The 20,254-nt window shown below is 43.1% G+C and overlaps 1 protein-coding gene across 4 annotated transcripts in view; it reads left to right on the top strand.

The window, feature by feature from the left end:
• OSGIN2 (oxidative stress induced growth inhibitor family member 2) overlaps positions 1 to 20,254 on the top strand; it is a 223,493-nt gene that overhangs the window by 55,809 nt on the left and 147,430 nt on the right. For all 4 annotated transcript variants that reach the window (XM_085605313.1, XM_085605311.1, XM_085605312.1 and 1 more), the window contains one exon: positions 19,631 to 19,773. In XM_085605313.1, coding sequence (XP_085461439.1) covers positions 19,707 to 19,773 — 67 coding nt within the window. In that variant the 5' untranslated portion in view covers positions 19,631 to 19,706. The remainder of the gene's footprint in view (positions 1 to 19,630; positions 19,774 to 20,254) is intronic.

Below are 20,254 nucleotides of genomic sequence, written 5' to 3'. Positions count from 1 at the left end.
CAAGATAACCTCAACCCTATACTACGGGAAATAACTAAATTTGGAGTCATATCGGGGGTGCAAATCAATTGGTCGAAATCGGCAGTTTTTCCCTTGACTGATGTGACGGCTCCATTCCCTATGGATTACCCCCTGAGGTGGGAATCGTAAGACCTGAAATACTTGGGTATCCATATCTCTAGAGATAGGGAGGTATCCATGCGGTTAAATTATGGGACAGCTATGGATACGATCACTGACAATATTACCAAATGGCTGCGACTCCCCCTATCTATGGCCGGGAGGATATCCTTAATCAAGATGGTACTGCTGCCGAAATTATTATATTTATTTGTTAATATCCCATATCACCCAGGGCGGTTTTTTTTTCATACACTAAGAACACAACTCACACGACTCATCTGGAGGGGGAAGCAGGCACGTTTATGCTACCATACCACCAGGGGGGGTTTGAGGTTCCCGATTTTGAATCGTATTATTTCTGTGCACAAGCGCACTTTGCTACTTACTGGTTCCACCCGCCGCCCTTTATGCCTCACTAGGCGATCGAGGATGGCTATATGGCCCCTACACCCACGACGGGCTACCTCTTTGTTGCGGGGAGGGACCAGACGCGAGACCCATCTACGGTGGATTGCACTATACGCGCTTGGCGGTGAATGGCCCGTTGTTCGGGATCCTCTGTATTGTATTCGCCCAAAGTGGTCTTGGCACGGAACCCTGCGTTACCGGTGACGGTGGAAGGGGCTTGTCGGAGAATGCTGGATAGCCTGAGATATTATACTTGGGGAGACTTATATTTGGCAGGGCGATTCCGTACGAGAGAACAGTTTTTTGGGGAGCAGGTACCGACCGTGCTAGAGACGTTTCTGTACGTCAGATTGCGGCAAACCCTAAAGGCGGCGACCCCCGACTTCCCTGCGGAGCCGGTCATATTTTCTCCTCTGCACGCGCTTTTGCAGACGACACCCCCCCCCCCCCCGTCATGTTATATCGCTATTATATAAACACCAGCAGGAGGCGGCACAGTCCGCCCCCAGTCGTGCCCGGGGTGAATGGGATGCAGACTTAGCTGTTCCACTGACAGATGAACATTGGGAATTCAGTTGCAGACAGACAATGGCCATTACTGGCAGCAGCAGGCTGCGCCTCATCCATTTCAAGTTTTTGCACCGGTTATACTACACCCCTACTAAATTGTACAGATTTGGGATCCGAGATAATGATAGGTGTTTACGCTGCGGGATGGCAGGGGCAGACTTTGTACATCTGGCCTGGAGCTGCCGGAAGGTGGCTGAGTTCTGGGAAGAGACGTTTAAGGGTCTGTCCAGCATGATAGGGACTCAGCTGCAGCCGTGCCCCATGATCGCTCTTTTAGGACTGAATAACACTACTACTACTAAGTACAAGAAATTCCTCGCCATGGGCCTGTTGTTAGCCAGGAGGCAAGTGGCGAGCAGATGGGGGAGGGGACAGGCCCCCAAGTTTAAGGACTGGGTTACTTCAATGACTACTTGGCAGGAGCAACTGCATGGATATGCGGACCTACTTCCTACGAGATCGTGTCCGCGGGACATATGGGGTCCCTTAACTGTGTATTTGTTGGCTCAGGAGGAGAGGGCGGTAGAAGCGAATGTTGACGTCACATTGGAGGTGGGAGATGAAGGGAGGCTTGAAGCCTGTGCTTGAGGGGCGTAGGTAGGTACCCAGGGAAGGATTCCCCATAACGCCCGGATGTGCCGATAGACCTGGGGGTTGACTCGGGCACCACTTGGGTCCTGACATGAGAGGTGGCCCTGTAAACGGAGTCTGGGGGGTTTACCTGCTGGGGGAGAAGGTGTTCTTTGTTGCAACTGTATACAAGACAGATTGGGGATTGATGGTGGACTGTGTTAAAAGACACTGAAGTGACCAGTAATTGATTGAACTTTCTGTTATGACTCTGATAGCCGAACATGTAGGAATGTGGGGGTGGGATGATTACCTCATCGCTGTTGGTGTGCGATGAAGGGAGGGGGGATCTGTATATTGCCACAATTTATATTACGAAGTGATGTCTATTACGCTGTATCGTGCAATATCTCAATAAAGGTTTTTGCAAACTTAAAAATAAATAAATAATTGTAATAGCATTGGGTTTAAATCCCACCTGAAAATGTGTTAACACTTGTCCCGAGGAGATCCAGTCCCACAGCTTTGTTAAAATTTGCATGCTGTATATTTTTTGTATGTTGTCAATTAGACTTATGGGTCTGTAATTTTCCCAGGGCAGGTTTATCCCCCTTACTCGATCATGACTTTGTTAAGGGAAGGGATTTGAACAAACTTGTGTATCACATGAATATTCCTGGCCCAGTACTGGGATTTCCCAGTCACACAGAATGTATATCTTCATGGGAGGACATTGTTAGAGACAAGAATTTCCAAAGGACCTATCAGTACATTTGTTGGTAGAAGATTTCAAATCTGATATGGGAGGAATCTTGACAGTATGACTACTTGATCAGCTAACCTGCGCCTGTTGTAGAGTATTAACAGTGGTAAATCTCCCCTGAAATGTCTCTTTACTGTGATTAGATTTCTATTTCATTTGCAGTACTCTATCATATCTGATGGATGCTTAAGGTGAAATGCTGACATCTCCTCAGGGAATGTTGTTAGCATCTGTCACATAATTCTGTTGCCGTAGAAACATTCAGAAATAGAAGCTAAGCGCAGATTCATATATTGACGATACCTGCAGATCAGAACTGATCAAAAAGAAGGAAAGCACTACATTTAGACCATCTATATGGTCTAAATGTCTTTGCAGGGCAGAGAGCTGAAAGATGTTGCAAACAATTGTTTTTGTATTCTCCAAATGGGCATAGGTACGTTATGAAACATTGGATTATTGATTGAAACCAAGTCCTATCCCTGCAGGTTTGAAACTCTTTCCCTGGCAGTTACCAGACCTTTATTCAGAGATAAGAGCCTGCTTCCACACATTTCACTGCTACTCACCTCTGCTGGTGAAGAAGAACAAAACCTGTCTCTCAAATGAAACCTTAAAATAATGATTTACTAAAGGCCCATTGCCCAGCTATTTTCTTACCTCTTTTATCTCTTGTAGCTCCCCAGGTACTGTAGTCAGGGTGACAGAGTAATTTCTCCATCACCTTGAGTAAACCTCTGCCCGCCAAATTAGGAAATGACCGCCAAGTCTGCAGTCATTTCTTAAAACTAAAAACCCTTGAAATTCCCCAGTTATGGTTAGCTCCACACATTGTAACCCATACACTCGGCATGTAAACCGTAACATCAACTTCAATTCGTAAGTCCCCACAATATTTAAAATAGTAGGAAAGAGCATCTGAAAATACATAATCAAATCACAAAGCATTTCCAAAGAATGAAATCATATCAAAGTTTGCCATATGATTAGCAATGTTATTGATAAGGTGATTTGTATTCTCAAAACATCAATGGAGAGGGAAGTAGAAGCTGTGGTACATTCGGCTTCCAATGGCTAGTACAAAAATCACTAGGGTGGGGGGAGAATGGACCACTTGTCCTGTGTCACCAGGGTCTTAGTTAACGTGGGATACCATCGTTGTAAAAACCCTCATATTCGTACACAGGCGACGGGCGGTATATGTTGATTCTCCGCCTCAGTGTACCATAACAGCATGATCATTGGGTCTTTTCCTTTGTCAATATGCTGACCTCCACCTGGAGGTAGACCAACTTGGTTGACAGTAGTGGCCAGGAATAAAAAATGAGGGTGTGTTTGTTCTCAATAGTGTGAAATAAAATTCCTTACATCAAATCTCGTGTAGTTTTATTCCTGAGATCTGTGATGTGGGAAACTAAAAACAATATAGTGCGTGTATAGACCCAATTACTGGTCTATCGCACTGGTGTTGGTGGTCAACATGTTTCAGCCTCGTGGGACCTCTAGAGGCTTTCGTCAGGACCGATCGATTAAGAGCAAATTTGTGGCTCCTAATATGCAGGGTAAGTGTTTACTCACCACCCTTGTTATCTTAGGTCAGATCTGTGGTATCTGTACCTCTGATTTTATAGGATATTGCTCCCTCGGGATACCAGCGAGCCGGGAAAGCCTATTCCTGTTTTGGAAAAAGGGGGATCGGGTTAGTTACCGTCTACTCACGGTTGGTTGAATCGAAGAGATTACCACCGCGAGGCATACCGGTTCCCCGTCAACAGAACTTGTGTTGGCTCTGGAGGTGGTTACCCGGATTTGTATTCTCACCAGTGAGCTTTTGTATGTCCCTTATGATGCCACCCTTCTCATCACATCTGAGGCATCAGGCTTTGAATTTGGTTTGAGAGTCATGAATTGCATGGCAGGTGTGCAACTTATTATTTGGGGCACTAATCATAATTGGAGAATTTCATAGATTTTTATTTTTTACATCTGTACCCTAACAGGGCTTTGCCTGTTTTTGTATGTGAATTTCCAAATGTGTTAAACATATTTTAGTGTGGTAGGTGTTCAAGAAACCCTAATTGACTCATAATAAGTGTTTTTTTCATATAATTTAGTTTTTTGTGATGTGCCGCGCACATTTTTGTTCTGCCCATCTGGCACTGCACAGAGCCTTCAGTCATGTGCAACTGCGGTTTGGCTGCAGTGCCTTACACTGAACCAGGCACTGCACTGAATCCGTGTTTGCTCAACCCCCTCTAAGGCCTCAGAAATAAGGTTGTCAGAAATTGGGTAATACATTTGAGATGGTGTGACCCCCTCCCCACCATTCTAATAGTCACAATCTAATTATACCAGATCACAGTTCTTAAAAAAAATCTCTGCTCACCCCCTGGTAGCTATGGCACAAGAAGCAGGCAATCCCCAGAGATGTTTGTAAAGTCACGAAACAAGGCAATATAATCCCTAAATCAAATTAGAAAAATAGAGAGCATTTTAATTGGCGAAAAGACAACAAAATGATTGAAATTGAATTAGGCGAATCAGAGCTATAATTTATAGTAATTTTAAGTTAAAAAGCACATAGACAAATTAGAGCATTATTAAAAAATAACAGTTCACTGTTGACCGGGTCCTAGGCATGATTTCACTTTGACTGTGATGGAATTGAGGTAAGATACACCAAGTAGGGTGTCCTAGTCAAAGTTTTTCTGGAAGTCCGAATTCTCAAGTGGGCAAGGTCCTCAACTGAAACTAGGGAGGGTTCTTGAAAGGTGGTTACATTGTCATTGAGCTCCTGCTGAAACTGTTGGATTTAACACCAAAATCTCAGTGTGGGACAAAATTAGCTTTGCCACTGGTTTTGATTTTCTACCTCTTCTGTCAGGTTTCATTAAACCTACTTTCAGCACTTGAAAAGGTTTTGAGCAGGATAGACCTGGAATTCTTGTCTGAATTGATTGTCCACTCCCTGGGCAAGCCCCAACACCATGTCTCAATCCTTCAGAGGTGGAAACAATCAATAAGTTCCAACTTGTCTCCAACTACTGGGAATGTTTTCTGCTGTTAAGTCCTGTAACCCTCAAGTCCTGAGGGCAGGCTTCTACGCATCCAGTCTCTCCAGTAAGGGCTCCTATAGAGTCCAGTCCTTGCTACTCAATTGGGCCATCTTTATCAGGTGTAATCTTCCGACATCCAAGAATGTTCCAAGGAGGTGTTGGGAAGGTCTCAGTCTTCTGCTGTGCACAAGCAAGTGATCGCAGAACTTCAACTACTGAATTCTGTCTTCTTTCTTTCTCTATGTCCACCTCCTCTGCAGCATTTCCTCTTTGCTTTAGTGTGAAAATTCCCAAAAGCCCCAAAATCTATGAGGACTGAACCCTTCTTCCATCAGGAGCATTTCTGGCTCTCTCTAAAACCACTCCCCTATTTAGATAATGTCTCCTCCACATAGTCCAGGTTCAAACGGGTTCTCCATCCACTGGTATCTAGAGTCAAAAGTTCTAGGAGGCTCTAGGAATGGATGAGTGCAGCCACACTTGACATCTCCAAGTCAAAAGAGGTAGTGTTAAGGCTCCTCTTTTTTTTTCTGTTAGCTATTCCTGTCGAATTCCAGATGGCTAATGTCTGCTAAGTGACCAATTGTTGACAGCATCCTTGCCTTCCAGAGAACAGAGGCCAGGGTGTGGTCTTCTGGATGCCAGGGTCGTTAAAACCAGCTAGGAATGTGTATATGCCTCTGATTTTGAGATGTGCAGAACAACTGGTTTGGTTCAGGCAGCACTAAGTACATTGTTCCAAAGTAATTTTTCCACTAAATTTATCAAAAATCTGATTTCAACATTAAGAGAAAATATTTTTGATTCATTTTGCTAGCATTTTCCCAAGTGTAGATTCAAAATAATAATTTTGATTATATCTTAAGACCATTCTTGGAGAAAGCAGCTTAACCATACACAGTGAAACAGCTTTTGGGCCTTCAGTCACTGTGAGGACACCTATGTAGAGTGCCACTTTTTAGGTCTTGCCTAGCGAAAGCAGCGCATGCGCTGCTTCGCTTTGGCGAGACTCTATTGTTGTCGGTTTGGTGCGCGAAGGGAGACAAAACATGTGCACGCCCGGACAGGCGATGTGCACGTGCATGGCGTCTCTCGCGGGACGCTGCTTTGTAATGGCGCACGCTCCTGGCAGGGATCTCGCTGCCTTGTCGCGCACGCGCCACTTGCGGGCTCGCATGCTTAGAACAGCGCCACTGGAAAGCTTTCTACGTTCTGCCGGACAGGAGCTAGCTGATGTCAGTGCGCATGATTGGTACCTAGGGGCGGTGAGTCAGTCTCGTTAATATTCTTCCCAGTTTGTGAGGTCATCGCCATCCAGGCTTCCAGCATCTTACCAGGTTAGTAGCCATGCTCGCTGCCTCAAGAAGTTTGGGATAACTGATCAAACCCCGGCTGTAACCCCTCGGTCCCTCATCGGTCCCTGAGTTCCCCCAGTTCCCCCTGTGCCTCTGCCGGATCTTTCGCTTGTTACACGAGGCTAGAGCTGGCTCTGTATAATCCAGTATCTGTTTCCGGTCAGGGGTTTCTCTGTATGTTCACGACAACTGCTGGTCATGATGTGACTGAAAGGCATCATTTTTAGCTTCTTGATTCGTTTGCCCCTCACTGCCCATATACCAGTTTCATTTCTTTCTCCTTGGAGCAGCCTTTCTCCATCCTACCAGACGTGTCTCCCTTTCTATGAAGTCTCTGCCAGTGTGCTGTAAGAGGACCTGAACAGCCAATTAAAAGCCTTTCCGATAACCCTTTTTGTCCCACAAGCTTCCTCTTTTTATACACCCCGAAGCTGTATAAGTCTTTAAGGACCGTATACTAACTGGGTCTGTGCTTGAATACTGTCCGCTGGCAGCGCTATATGTGTAGTGGGAACATTTCACCTCACGGGTAGTACTAAGGTGTACAGAGCCCTTATAAGTGTGCGTGTGCTGTGTCAGCTAGAGGAGTGACATCTTGACCAGAGGTGTGCTGGCTTGCTGTTTTTTTGTTTTGTTTTGCGCTTTCATATAGCACAAACTCCCCCCAAAAAACAGTGGCAACCTTTACAAGAGAACTAGTTGCATTGCACAAGAACACATTGCCTTTTGGGAGCTGTGGGGACATTAACTAATTTGCCCGCAATCACAGTATAGTGAGCTAACGTCCTAACTTGTACCTGGGTTTCTAGCTTTCCGCTTGCAGCTCTGGGCATTACGCCACATTCTTGTGCTTTAGGGACATTGCCTCCTGTCATGTTGTACTTATAATAAGTTTGCACGGTACTATTACTAATAAGGCTTCAGTGCCGTAATGTTTTTTGTAATACGCCACAGTAATGCAACGCTTCACATGTTGGTGTGGAAAGGGGGGGAGGGGGGTCTAGAGACACAGTTAGGAACAGCATGTTATAGAGTCTCCAGAAGTGTATCTTGGGTGGAATTGTCCCTTTCGTTCCTTAATATGCGACAGGCTGAACGCTTTACTTTAGTGCAATAGCAACAAAGCTGCACTTTTTGGATAAACAGTGGTGCGATGTTTTATAACCGATGTTTTATAATAGACCACTTATGGAGCGTTTTTGCTATTAAGTTTTACCTCGGTGATGCAATTTTTTGAAATATGGCAGTCAAGGCATTGTTGCATTCATGAAATACAGCACTCATGGTGTTGTTGCACTGAGTGCATTTTTGGGGGAAACAGTAGTGCAATTCTGTAAAATACAGCACTTATGGCGCGGTTTTACAATTATATTTTACATCGGTAGTGCCATGTTTTACAATACAACACTCACAGCGTTGTTGTAATAAAAAAATACGGCACTCATGGAAAATACATTCAGTACACAACAAACAAACACATTCAGCAAAATTGTACAACAATGCCAAAAACTCCAACTCCAACTAATGCGAGACCTGTTGCATTGCAAATGCTTGTTATGTATTAGGCATCTTGCCCTGTAAGCTTACACACTTAAGGGTAACTCATTAAGACATAAAATAAGTTTTCTTACACTGCAAAGACACATTTGCCTTCCACGTGCCACTACAATGCTTTTTACTGCACAATAGTGCCATTAGCAGCTGTATATTTTTGTCATATGTGGTGGTGGAAGTGCACTGCAGCCCACATGACATTTAACTTTCATACCATAGGTTCAATATCTGTGCCATTTACTATCAACTTACCCGGAAGGTAAATATACCAATTGGGTGATCAGAACCATAGCACTCCGATTATGGTACTGAGTAGCAGCGTCTGAGGGTACAGACTCCTAATATCAGCAAAAATAGGGTCCAGAAAAAGGAAAAAAGTCTGCCACCAAAGTTATTAGAAAAGAAAGCATTTTTGCTCCCTTTTAATTTTGCCCCCTTGGCAGATCTAGAAGAAACTTGACATAGTAATTGTACTCATTACACTTATGCCCTTTATCACTTCCATAGCACTAGCCATTGAGCTGTACATGCAACTGTTAGCATTTGATTTTCACCCATAGGCACCTGCACTGTACCAGTACACACTGGTACATGCATTGCACACACTGGCAACTAAGTCACTGTAACTGGCACCAGTACTGAACATTAGCCAATGAGTACTTGCATTGTACCTGAACCTGCACTCTAGCAACACTGCCCCTGCATCCACAGTGACTTGTACTGCCTTGTACTTGCATGTGCACTCTACTAGTATGACACACGAATGTATGACGTTACAATGCATACATTTACAACGCATGCCTTTACAATGCAGTTTTTACATCGCAACATCCTTTACAACGCATTCCATTGCATCGCATGCCACTACATCGCATTTTTAGAAACTACCTTTACAACGCATTCCATTACATTGCATAATACCTTTACAAAGCATACTATTATATTGCATTTAAGGTAAGTATTGGATAGTATAGGGGTAAAAATTACTATTCTAACTCCAGGGGGTGCAACAGTAGGGGACGTGTTGGATAGTGTAGGGGTAAAAATTACTATTCTAACTCCAGGGGGTGCAACAGTAGGGTAAGTGTTGGATAGTGTAGGGGTACTATGCATTGTAATGGTATGCGTTGTAATGACATGCGATGTAATGCCTGCGTTGTAGTGACATGCGTTGTAATGACATGCGTTGTAGTGACATGCAATGTAATGACTGCGTTGTAGTGACATGCGTTGTAAAGGATGTTGCGATGTAATGACTGCGTTGTAAAGGTTGTTTCCCATGACACACACTCCCAGTGAAAAATGAGCCTACTTGCATCCGCCATCAACTGCATCAGTTGGCACAGACACATGCATCAGTAGAACATCCTACCTTTAATTCTGCCCTTGCTCTGCCTGACCCGTCAATTATCTTTGACTCTGCCCCTGCTCACATATCCACTATATGTATTTCTCCTGGCCCCAAACAAACTCTGCCAAATCAAAGACTGATACCCAGCAAAACCTCTTAAAAGCTACCACATGTATAAAGAGTCCACCATAATATACCTACAGTGTGACATGGAATCAAGAATAACGGGCCCAAAAAGGGAATTACAATCTGCAAGAGAGGGATACACTAGGATATAAAAACACCAAAACCATAGTAATGGATCATGGACTCTAAGTTGGATGTACTCTGGGCTCAATTCACGTAACGCATTTATGAGTAAGTGTAATAGTGCTCCTGTAGTACTTCTTCACGTGCTTGTAAATGCAAATCACTTGGGTATGGATTTATTCTTAGGCCTGCCATATACCTCATGTGTGGAGTTCTCTGAAACAAATGTGTAGCACCCTGCACATGTAGAGTTCTACCTTTTTGATGCCGATGTGGGAGGGCCGTTGGTGGAAAATATCCACTACAAAGTTTGAAGAAGAAAGGGACAATTGAGGAGAGTCTAAGTTAGAGACAAAGAAATACATAAACACACTTAGCAAAGGGTAAGTCAGTTGAAATTAAGTAAAATTACACCCACATCTCCTACAGTAGTAGTACAACCCAAATAGACTCAAATCTACTCTGGACAAGCCGGGGGGTAAGTTACACAGTACAAGTACTGCTAAGTAATTACATAAAAACAATGTAAGCAGTGAATACTACGAGCAGCACAAAGCCCAACACCTAAAGGTATGGTAATGTAACTTTAGACATCCACCCATATTGTATAAAAAAAAAAAACGTTTTTTAAATTGAAAAAATAAAATAAAAAACAATAAAATGAAGGGAAAAAATGGCCTTCTAAATGTATACATTGCATACACCCATCTACATCACATAGTACAAATGCAAAAAACAAAAACAAAGTTGTTGTATAAAATTAGTCCTATAACTGTAAACTTTGCAGTTGTCTATATAAATCACATTTTAAAATGTGAATATAACAAATGTATATACTTATAACATTACAAATATTATTAAAGTATTTTTTTGTACATGACTAACCTCGCATCTAACATTAGCCTACACACATTCAAAGAATCCTAACTCATTTCATGTACCCAAAAAGCAGACACACACCTAAATAAACGTGACACAAAATAACTGTAACTAACATCAGGTGTCCACTTTGTCACACTGCTTGAGGGATAGAGTTCAATGCGGAGGGCATGGGCTGCATATTTACATTACACTTTTGATGATTGTCATATGTCTATTATTTTCATCAGGTGATGTTTGTTTCCCTCTTATTTTCAATTAGTAGTTCCATGTAGGCTGATGGGAACTGAAGCTTTTGCTTTGCAGTTTTTCATTTGAAAGATTTGTGCCTAAAAAAGACCCCTATAGTTACTTTTAGTATGTATAATGTTTGGGTATTGGCACACATAATCCTACTACTATATGTAAACCTCTGCCCAGAGATTCTGAACTGCATCTAGGCAGAGATTTAAACCTAAGCATACATCTAAGTGTGCTGCAATTTCTGTCCATAGATTTAACTTTGTGAATTGGTTCTAGGAGAGCAATGGGACAAGGGAACATGGCCACTCATATATGGAAGCATGGACATTCAGAACCTCTGAGGCTGATATGTAAAAAGACACTGTTGTATCTGGAAATTGTATGTAGTTGTAGTATAGGATGTGCTGCGCTTGTTGCCGTGCTTTAATATATGCGGACGGCATGAATTCTTTGTCTTGCATTATTTGTAATTGTGCATCTTCGGAGCGCTGTTCCAAGCTCTGTTCTCCTGCGTCCGGACTTATGGTTGCCAGTTTGGCCAGTTGTTTTCAGGACAGCAGAGTTGGAGGGACGTTGGAGGATTGGCTCTTTGATCGAACTTAAGAATGAATAAACTTTGTTGTGGATTATTCTTTACCTTGCATTTGCTTAATTTATTCCCGGCTCATCCACCACATATTTGGCGACAAGGATGTTTTTTTCTCTTCTCTGATCAATGGGAGCCCACCATCGGCAGTTCCCAGGGCATTCCTGAATTATTGTTGGGAATTGTTTAGCTGCCCAAGCACGATTCCAGGTGGTGTATTTGGCTAACATTTTGCCAAGTAAAAGATACAGAGTTTCTCGAGTGCTGTATTTTGTTCGCTGCCGCACCAGATGGGATGGGCTTACTCATTGCTGGGCCAATCAGAGTGCACCATTGTGTTGACGCGTCATTCAGACAAGTGTCCGGGAGTTGCTCATGCGTTTACCCAGTTAACCAGCTGTACATGTCCGTACATGTATAGCGAGCGTGTCGCCATAATGATTTCAGCTGTTCTGACACAGAGGCACCAGTTCTAACAAGAAAGCACCAATCGGAGTAAGAGTCAAGTGCGTGGTGCGCTTATGCTTTCAACTGTATTTTCTACAGTTATTACTTGCCTATGCATGAGACGGAGGATTTGGGCTCTACTGTTTGGCATCTTTACAGTATTTTTGAAGCTCTGATACAACAATGCATTGCAGTTATTGGAATATATTATCCTTGAGATATGGGGGGGGAATTGAATATTTTGACATGTTGGATGGTGGCGGTTGAAATGTATAACAACCTCCACATATTCTTGAAATTCCAGGAAAACCAAAATTAGAATGGAAACCTTGGGTATAGGTTTTCAAGAATTACTTGGTGGCTATTGATGGTGTTGGCTATATCCCTGCAAGGAAATTGGCAGTTTTGTACAATTGTCTAGGTACTGAGGGGCACAACATTTTCGACAACCTACCTGAAGTTCAAGCTCTAGGGGAGGATGCTGGAGATGCATGTAGAGAGGCTGAAAAAAGACTAGTGCAACACTTTACTGAGAACCTAGTGTTTTAGAATGATTTAGCTTTTAGTCTTGGAAGCAGTCCTCTGAGGAGAACATTGATCAGTATGTGGCTGCCCTCTGAATTTTACCTAGAACGTTTAGTTTTGAGAATGCAAAAGACCAATACTTGTGGGATCAAATAGTGTTGAATTGCTACTCTAAAAAAGTGCAAGAGCATTTACTCAGTTGTACTAATCCCACATTGGTGGAAAGAGTCAAAATTGCTAAGGGTATTGAGCGAGATGCTCTTTTGGTAAAAGTATTAGCTGGTATGTCCGGTGGTGTGCTTGGAGTTGTGGACAACACCAGTGTGAAGGCTGTTAAGTATGTTAAGAGTGGAAGGTCCAATAAATCAAGCATGTGTTATAGGTGTTGGTCATACAGCCACATGGATAATAGTCCAAGTTGCCTTGCTCAAGGAAGGGAGTGCAGTAAATGTAAACATGTTGGCCTTTTTATGAAAGTATGCAAAAATACCAGTGCTGTTAAGATCAATGGTGTGCCTGATGCTGTACAACAGTACTTACTTGAAGAGGAGGAGAGTGTTAATACTATCACCATATTAACCTTAATTATAGATCAGTCCGACAATTGTATGCAAACTTTTGGCTGTGATGCAGGTATGAATGCTATTAAAAAAAAGGGACCGTTCTGTATGGCTGGAATAGGTAGATTGGATTTACAAATTATTGTGGATTCAGGAACACCAGTAACCATGCTGTCGGAGGTAATGTTTAAGATGCATTGGAGTACTGCTGTGCTTAAAACACATGATATCAGAGCCGTTGCATGGGATAGTCCGAAATTGCTACTAAAGGATATTTTGATGATGTTTTGCAATTTTCTGGTAGATCAATATTAACAAAGATATATATGGCAGTTAATTGTCGTGATATAATGGGTTGGATGGATCAAGGAAGATTAAGCCCTGTCCTGAGACCAGGGACCACTATTCCTATTAAGTTGGTTGAGAGTGATTTTGGTAGTGTTGAGCACATTTTAGAGACGTATCCTACTATGTTTACCAATTGTATTGGCACGGTCAAAGGATTCGACCATGAAATAATTTCAAAGCCAAGTGTAGTATCTCTGAAGCACAAAGTTAGGGATGTTCCACTGTCGGTCAGAAGAGATTTGAGGAAACACTTACATCAACTTTGTGCGGATAAAGAAATTGAACCTATTGATGCAGCTGAGTGGGTCAGTGCAGTCGTTATTGCAAAAAATAAATAGGACGGTAAGATCCTTTTGTGTGTTGATTTACGCTCTTTGAACAGAAACATTATCGTGGACTCTCATCCTCTTCCAAAGATTAATGAGTTATCTAGTTTTTAAGGGGCAAAGTTTTTTGGAATATTGATCTGAAGGCAGGTTACCACCAAATACTGCTTAAAAAATAGTCTCAGTCCCATTGGGCTTTCATTTCTCCTTTTGGAGCTTTTAAGTATCTATGCTTGCTGTTTGGTCTGGCATCAGCAGCAAGAGTATTTCAAAAGCTCATGTTCATGTTGTTTAAGGATGTACCCGGGGTGCTAGTCTTCCTGGGTGATATCCTGATTTTTGCAAAAAATTTAACTGAGCTTATTTGTATATTAAATAACGTTCGGGACATTTTATGTAAGCATTGTATAATAATAAATAATAATACTGGGGCTTATAAAGCGCGACAGCTACCCCAAACAGGGGTGTCCCGGCGCTGAAGCAGCAGGTAAACTGCGACCAGAGGAGTAGTGGACATATCAAACCATGTTAATCTGCCCTAAAGAGCCACGTTTTTAAACCTTTTCTAAAACAGGTTTCTATATTAGCCTGCCGTAGAGAACCTGGTAGGGCATTCCACATCGAAGCTGCACCAACTGTGAAGGCTCTGCCGCCCAGATGAGTTTTTGCAAAGCGTGGGGTGCGCAGCAAGTTCTGAGAGTTTGAGCGCAGCGCACAGTTGTGCTTATATAGGCACAATCTTTCTTTCAGGTAACCAGGGCATTTTCCGTTAAGGGCCCGATATGCCAGTATCATGGCCTTGAATTTAATTATTTTCTCCACTGTAAGCCAGTGGAGCTTCTGTAGATGCGGAGAGACATGGTGTTGGAAAGGGATACGCCGAACCAGTCTCGCAGCCGCATTCTGTATCATCTGAAGACGACAGATGGCGTAATTGGGAAAGCCAAGGTATAGGCTATTTGCATAGTCAAGCCTAGATGTAACTGTGGCATGTACTATTGATTTGTGGCAATCCTCCGGTAAAAAGTGTAGAACTTTCCGGAGGCTTTTTAGTTTACTAAAACAGTTTGACGAAACCTGCTGTATTTGGGCTGAAAAAGAAAGGTCCGCCTCCCATCTCGCCCCTAAATTACGGATGCGCCTGGCAGGAGATGGTGGTGAGCCCATTTCTGGTGGCCATCACAACTCTTGATCTGGCGCTGGGCCCTTGCCGAAGAACAAAACGTCTGTTTTCCCAGCATTGAGCTTTAATTTGTTTGTATTCATCCACAGCGCTATGTCCCGCAAACAGCCCTTGAAGTTCTTAAAAGCATCTGCCGTCCGCTCCTTAAATGGAAAAACCAACTGGGTGTCATCAGCGTAGGAAATCGCTTTCACAGTCCCCAGTTGTCAATAAGGGAGAACAGTGGAGCAAGGTAGAGATTAAAAAGTAGAGGGCTCAAAGCAGATCCCTGGGGGACGCCGCAGCTGAGCTGTTTTGGTTTGGATTCAAATGTTTGAAGAGCAACTCTCTGTGTACGACCACTCAGATAAGATGACAACCAACTTACCACTTTCCCACCAAAGCCCACACCTTGTAATCTCTGGACCAATATGGCGTGGTCGACAGTATTGAATGCAGCGGACAGATCCAGGAGCACCAGCAATGCTGATGCTCCTGAGTGCAATGACCATCTTACTGACTCTGCCACCTCGAGGAGAGCGGTCTCCGTACTAAATCCTGCTCGAAAACCAGATTGAGTGTCATGTAAGGCGCCATTCTGCTCAATAAAAGTGTTCAATTGGCGCTGAACCAGTTTCTCTAACATTTTACCAGGTGCGGGGAGCAGGGAGATGGGTCTCAGGTTACTAAGGTCACCTGGGTCGCCATTTGGTTTCTTTCTCAAAGGGAGAAGTGTCGCATGTTTCCATTTATCAGGAAAGATGCCTGTGTCCAAAGAGGTGTTCCATATATAACCTAGCCCATCCGTCAGGGAAAGGGCTAACATTTTCCACAGTTTGGGAGGGCATGGATCATCTGGAGCACCTGACTGACTTTTTTGAATTTCAACTAGCTCCTCCTGGTAAGAGATAGGAGTAAAATTAGTGAGTGGAAAAACCTCCACTACACCTGGTGATATATCCGCTTTCTCAGTTGCCTCAGAGGTCATAAATGAGTCATAGACCTTTAAAATTTTATCTTGGAAATGACTGGGAATTTTTTCACATAAGGCTAGGGATGGTGTCACTTCCGTCTCTATTCCCTTGGATTTAAAAAATGTTTGAACTTCTTTAAAAACTTCTCTACAAGAGTGGTCTGCATTCTGAATGCATGAAACAAAATAGTCCCGTCTGGCTGCTTTTAGAGCCTTATGAAACTCGTTTAGTGCTTTTTTGTAAGTTTCCTTAGCTAGAGCACAGTAGGCCAACCTCCACTGTCGTTCCAATTTTTTGCACCTACTTTTTTGTTCATTCAGGACAGTGGAAAACCAAGGGGCAGAGGGGGAGCATCTAGAGGGTTTCACTACTCTGATCAGTGCGACTAGCTCCACCGAATACGCAATCCATTGATGTATAGCATCTGCATCTGCATTGGGATCAGAGAAAAAAACGGGGATAGTTGTCCAGCAAAATAGGGCTTAATAATGCCTCAGACAGGTTCTTCCAATTTCTCTTTTGAATAGTTCGATTGCTCTTGGCTTGCTTTGTTTTTGGCAAGGTAATTGAAAAAGAAATCAGGAAGTGATCTGACCAGACCAATGGGAGCGGGGTCTCCATATTGGTATCGGTAATATTCGAAAAGACTAAGTCTAAGGTATGTCCCGCTATGTGTGTCGAGGATGACACCCGTTGTAAGAGATTAGCCCCTGCTAAAGATGAGATCAGTTGCGCTGCTTGTGAGCAGTTCGAGTCGTTCACGTGGAGATTAAAATCTCCCAGGGCCATAAAATTAGTGTACACTACAGATTTTTGAGTTTTAAAATTACACAAAGTCTGCAAAGCAGACGTTGCACAGTCGGGTGGTCTATAAATAAGAATGCCCGCAAGGGCAAATGAGGGGTTGATTTGTAAACAAAAATGTAGGCCTTCTATGCCCTGCATAAGAAGAGGGGCCGAGGACACCAGCTCCCATGAGTTTCTAAAAATAATAGCCACCCCACCCCCTCTTGTCCCACCATCTCGGTTGGCAAAACACATTTTGAACCTGGTGGGATTGCTAGTGCGATTGTTGTCATCGCATCCACGCTTAGCCAGGTTTCCGTTAAAAACATGACATCCCAGGTCGCCTCAATTAGAATTGACCAAACCTCTTCCGCATGCTTTGGCAGCGATGTACAATTTACCCCAGGATGATGCCTTTTCACAAACTAGGAGCCTTAACTTGCTTCAAAGTCTGGCCACATACGCTACAGAAATGCGGTAGTGGAAATTTGGCTAGATCAATCTGGTGTATCCCATTGCAGATTGAGCCGTGGAGGCCCAGTAGTTCATCTCGCGACCAACATATACCCTCACGTCCTCCTTCGCTGGCAGCATGGCCGGCGCTGGCCGCGCTCCGGACACGGACAGGCGCAGACGGGCTTGCCTTTGGCAAGCCATCGGCGCGCCAGCGGCGCGCCCGCTGCACACGTCCGCTGCGCGGCCGACGAGTCAACTGGAACATATACCCAGGGGCAGGAAGTAATGAGCAGTGTGGGCGGAGTCACGTCTGTCCCTCCGTACAATCGGCACTGTTCGCCGTGACGAACCGGAGACCGCGAAACCAAAACAAGGATCAGACCCCACAGGTAAGCAGCCCAAAATACATACAACACCAGTTTTTTAAAAGCGAGGTATTTAAAATGTGCAAGTTTGAGCAATCAGTATTTTTGAATGTGCAAAATTCAGCAATAAAGAGTAAAATAACTATTATAATAAAAGCAAATGGCAAGCCTCTTGCGGCACGCAATCACCTAGTATGACCGTGTATAAGGACAAATGTAAGTTTTTAATAGGCAACTTTGAATATTTTGGACATTGTATCACTGCCTAAGGGATCAAACCTAAGGAGGATCTCGTTATAGCTCTGAGAGAAGTGCCTGCTCCTAGTAACAAGGATGAATTAAGACTGTTCCTTGGGTTAAGCGATTACTACTCCAGGTTTGTTTGCTGGTATGCTACTCTTATGGAGCCCTTTAAGAGGATGTTACGCAAAAAGGCGAAATTGTGCTGGGGGGCAGTCGAGAAAAAGGTTTTCTATGAGATTAAAAATATTTTGTCCAATGACCCTGCGTTAAAAACTTACGTCAGTGGTCACAAATGCATTATAAGGGTAGGTTGGGCTCTGTGTTATGTAAACAAGTGGCTTATACCGAAGTAACAGTTGCTTTTGTTTCCAAAATTTCTATCATCCACTGAAAGGAAGTATCCTATCTAAATTGAAAGAGTGCAATTTTGATGTGATGTACATACGTGGGAGCACCAACACCAGGGTGGATTGTTTGTCCAGACTTCCCGTCAAGGAACAGGAAGTGAGGTTAGAGGAAGAAATGTTTGGTAGTGAGTGTGTGGTTGCTTGTACTGATGTTGTGAATAAGTGTTATGGTACTGTGATCAAATCAGAATGGAATGCTGCATGCAGTAATGACAATATTTTTGAGAAAGTCAAACACTGTTCAACAAGGTTGGTCCACTACAGACATCTAATGGGATGTGGAAGGAAAGGTCCTGGAATGGGGTTAAATGTATGCTGAGAAAGGAAAAGATCAATTCTGATACTTGGAGATACAGACACTAGGGGAGACTGGGACAGAAGAGGGACAGGGTTGGTGTCAGACGGGCTGGGACAGCTACTGTGACATGTTGAGACCTGGACAGGAAAAAATTTGTTCAGTGGCAGGAGGTATTGGCTCTAGTTGACATTGGGATAAAGATAGGCCAAGTGTAATGGATTCAATAGGACATGAAGACAGGAAACGAGAGACCAAGACTGAGGGGAAACCAGAGACACTGATAAGGGCAAGGGAGGTAGCATCTTGTGTGATACGCTCCAGTCTTCAGAAAAGTCCACAACAATGCGGAAACACTTCAAACAGTCCACAGCACTAGGAGGCCACACCCAAGGCAAAAGTGTCTTATAGAAATACCAACATACATAAGAACTTGAATGTATGTGCGCAGCAGTATCCTGTTTCAAGGACCACGTTGTACAAAAGTATCAGCCATAGGCGGTAGCGACTTATCTGTGAAAACAATTTAAAATTTGAGACGGGGCACAGTGAGAAAAATCTTCCCCATTTCAAACCACAGTAATTTTACTCTCAACTACATTAATTTGTTTCAGTTACACCATACGAATCACAGAACCAATCAGCAGCTGCTTGTGGCATTAACATTTCTAGATACATTTATTACGTAAAGTGTTTGTCTCTGTTAAAATTGAAACATCATTTAAATTGTAAAACGAGAGTTGGGAACTGGAACACATAAGGAGAAAAGTTATCAAAATAGGACGACAACATAACAATACAGGATTACTAAAGATAATAATTTTTCTTTTCTTACTTTAGTAAATAGTTGTAATTCTTGATGAGTGAGATACTAAAATACTCACTCATAGATTCTCTCTGACTGGAATGGACATGTAGTTTTAAACGTAATTATATTTGCGTTTTTCTTTAGCCTAATACACACTCCATTCTTTTGCAAGATGTATATGACCACGAACAATTGTTTAGTAACCACGTTTTCTCTTTTAGAACCTGCAGTGGCCCTCGCCAGTTGGGACCACGTTGGAGCCTATTAACAATAGCCTTTGGAGGAACACCTGACACTATGCCCTTGGTAGAAGAAAGCACTCTCCCAGCAGACCCGCCGCTGACTGTTCCCTTGGTGGTAATCGGTAAGTCCTTCTTCTCTTTCGGACCCATGACATCGGCTGCTGTATGCAGCGTCATAACGTTAGTTGTTTTATCACTTGCTTGTTTGCCTGATCATCTCATTATGAGTCAAGGCGTTTCCGACATTACTTGAAGGCGTATTGAGGGGAGATTGTCTAGATTGAGAGGCAGGTTGCTCTTTGAGAACAATATGTTCTTTCGGCTAATGAGAGAATACTAAATAAAACAGAAGCTTGTTTGAAGGAGGAAAGGAAAATGTCCAGAGGCAGTATCTGGATGAAGTCGTTTTTTTCCCGAGTCGTTTAAAAATAATTAACAGAATAGGTTGAGATGTGATATTTTATGCATGTATTACACAACCCTAACTTTTAAGCTCCGTCATAGGCAGAGGGCAGGTACCTATGACTTGCGTTTCTGTTCCCACAGGTACCAGAACTTAATTTGTCAGACAGAGGCTGCTTTAAAATGGAAGAGATCTTTTGA

Source organism: Triturus cristatus, chromosome 5_1 (assembly GCF_964204655.1).
Source record: "Triturus cristatus chromosome 5_1, aTriCri1.1, whole genome shotgun sequence".
Classification (NCBI taxonomy): domain Eukaryota; kingdom Metazoa; phylum Chordata; class Amphibia; order Caudata; family Salamandridae; genus Triturus; species Triturus cristatus.
Note: the sequence above shows the minus strand (reverse complement) of the source record. Positions and strands in the feature narration are given on the sequence as shown.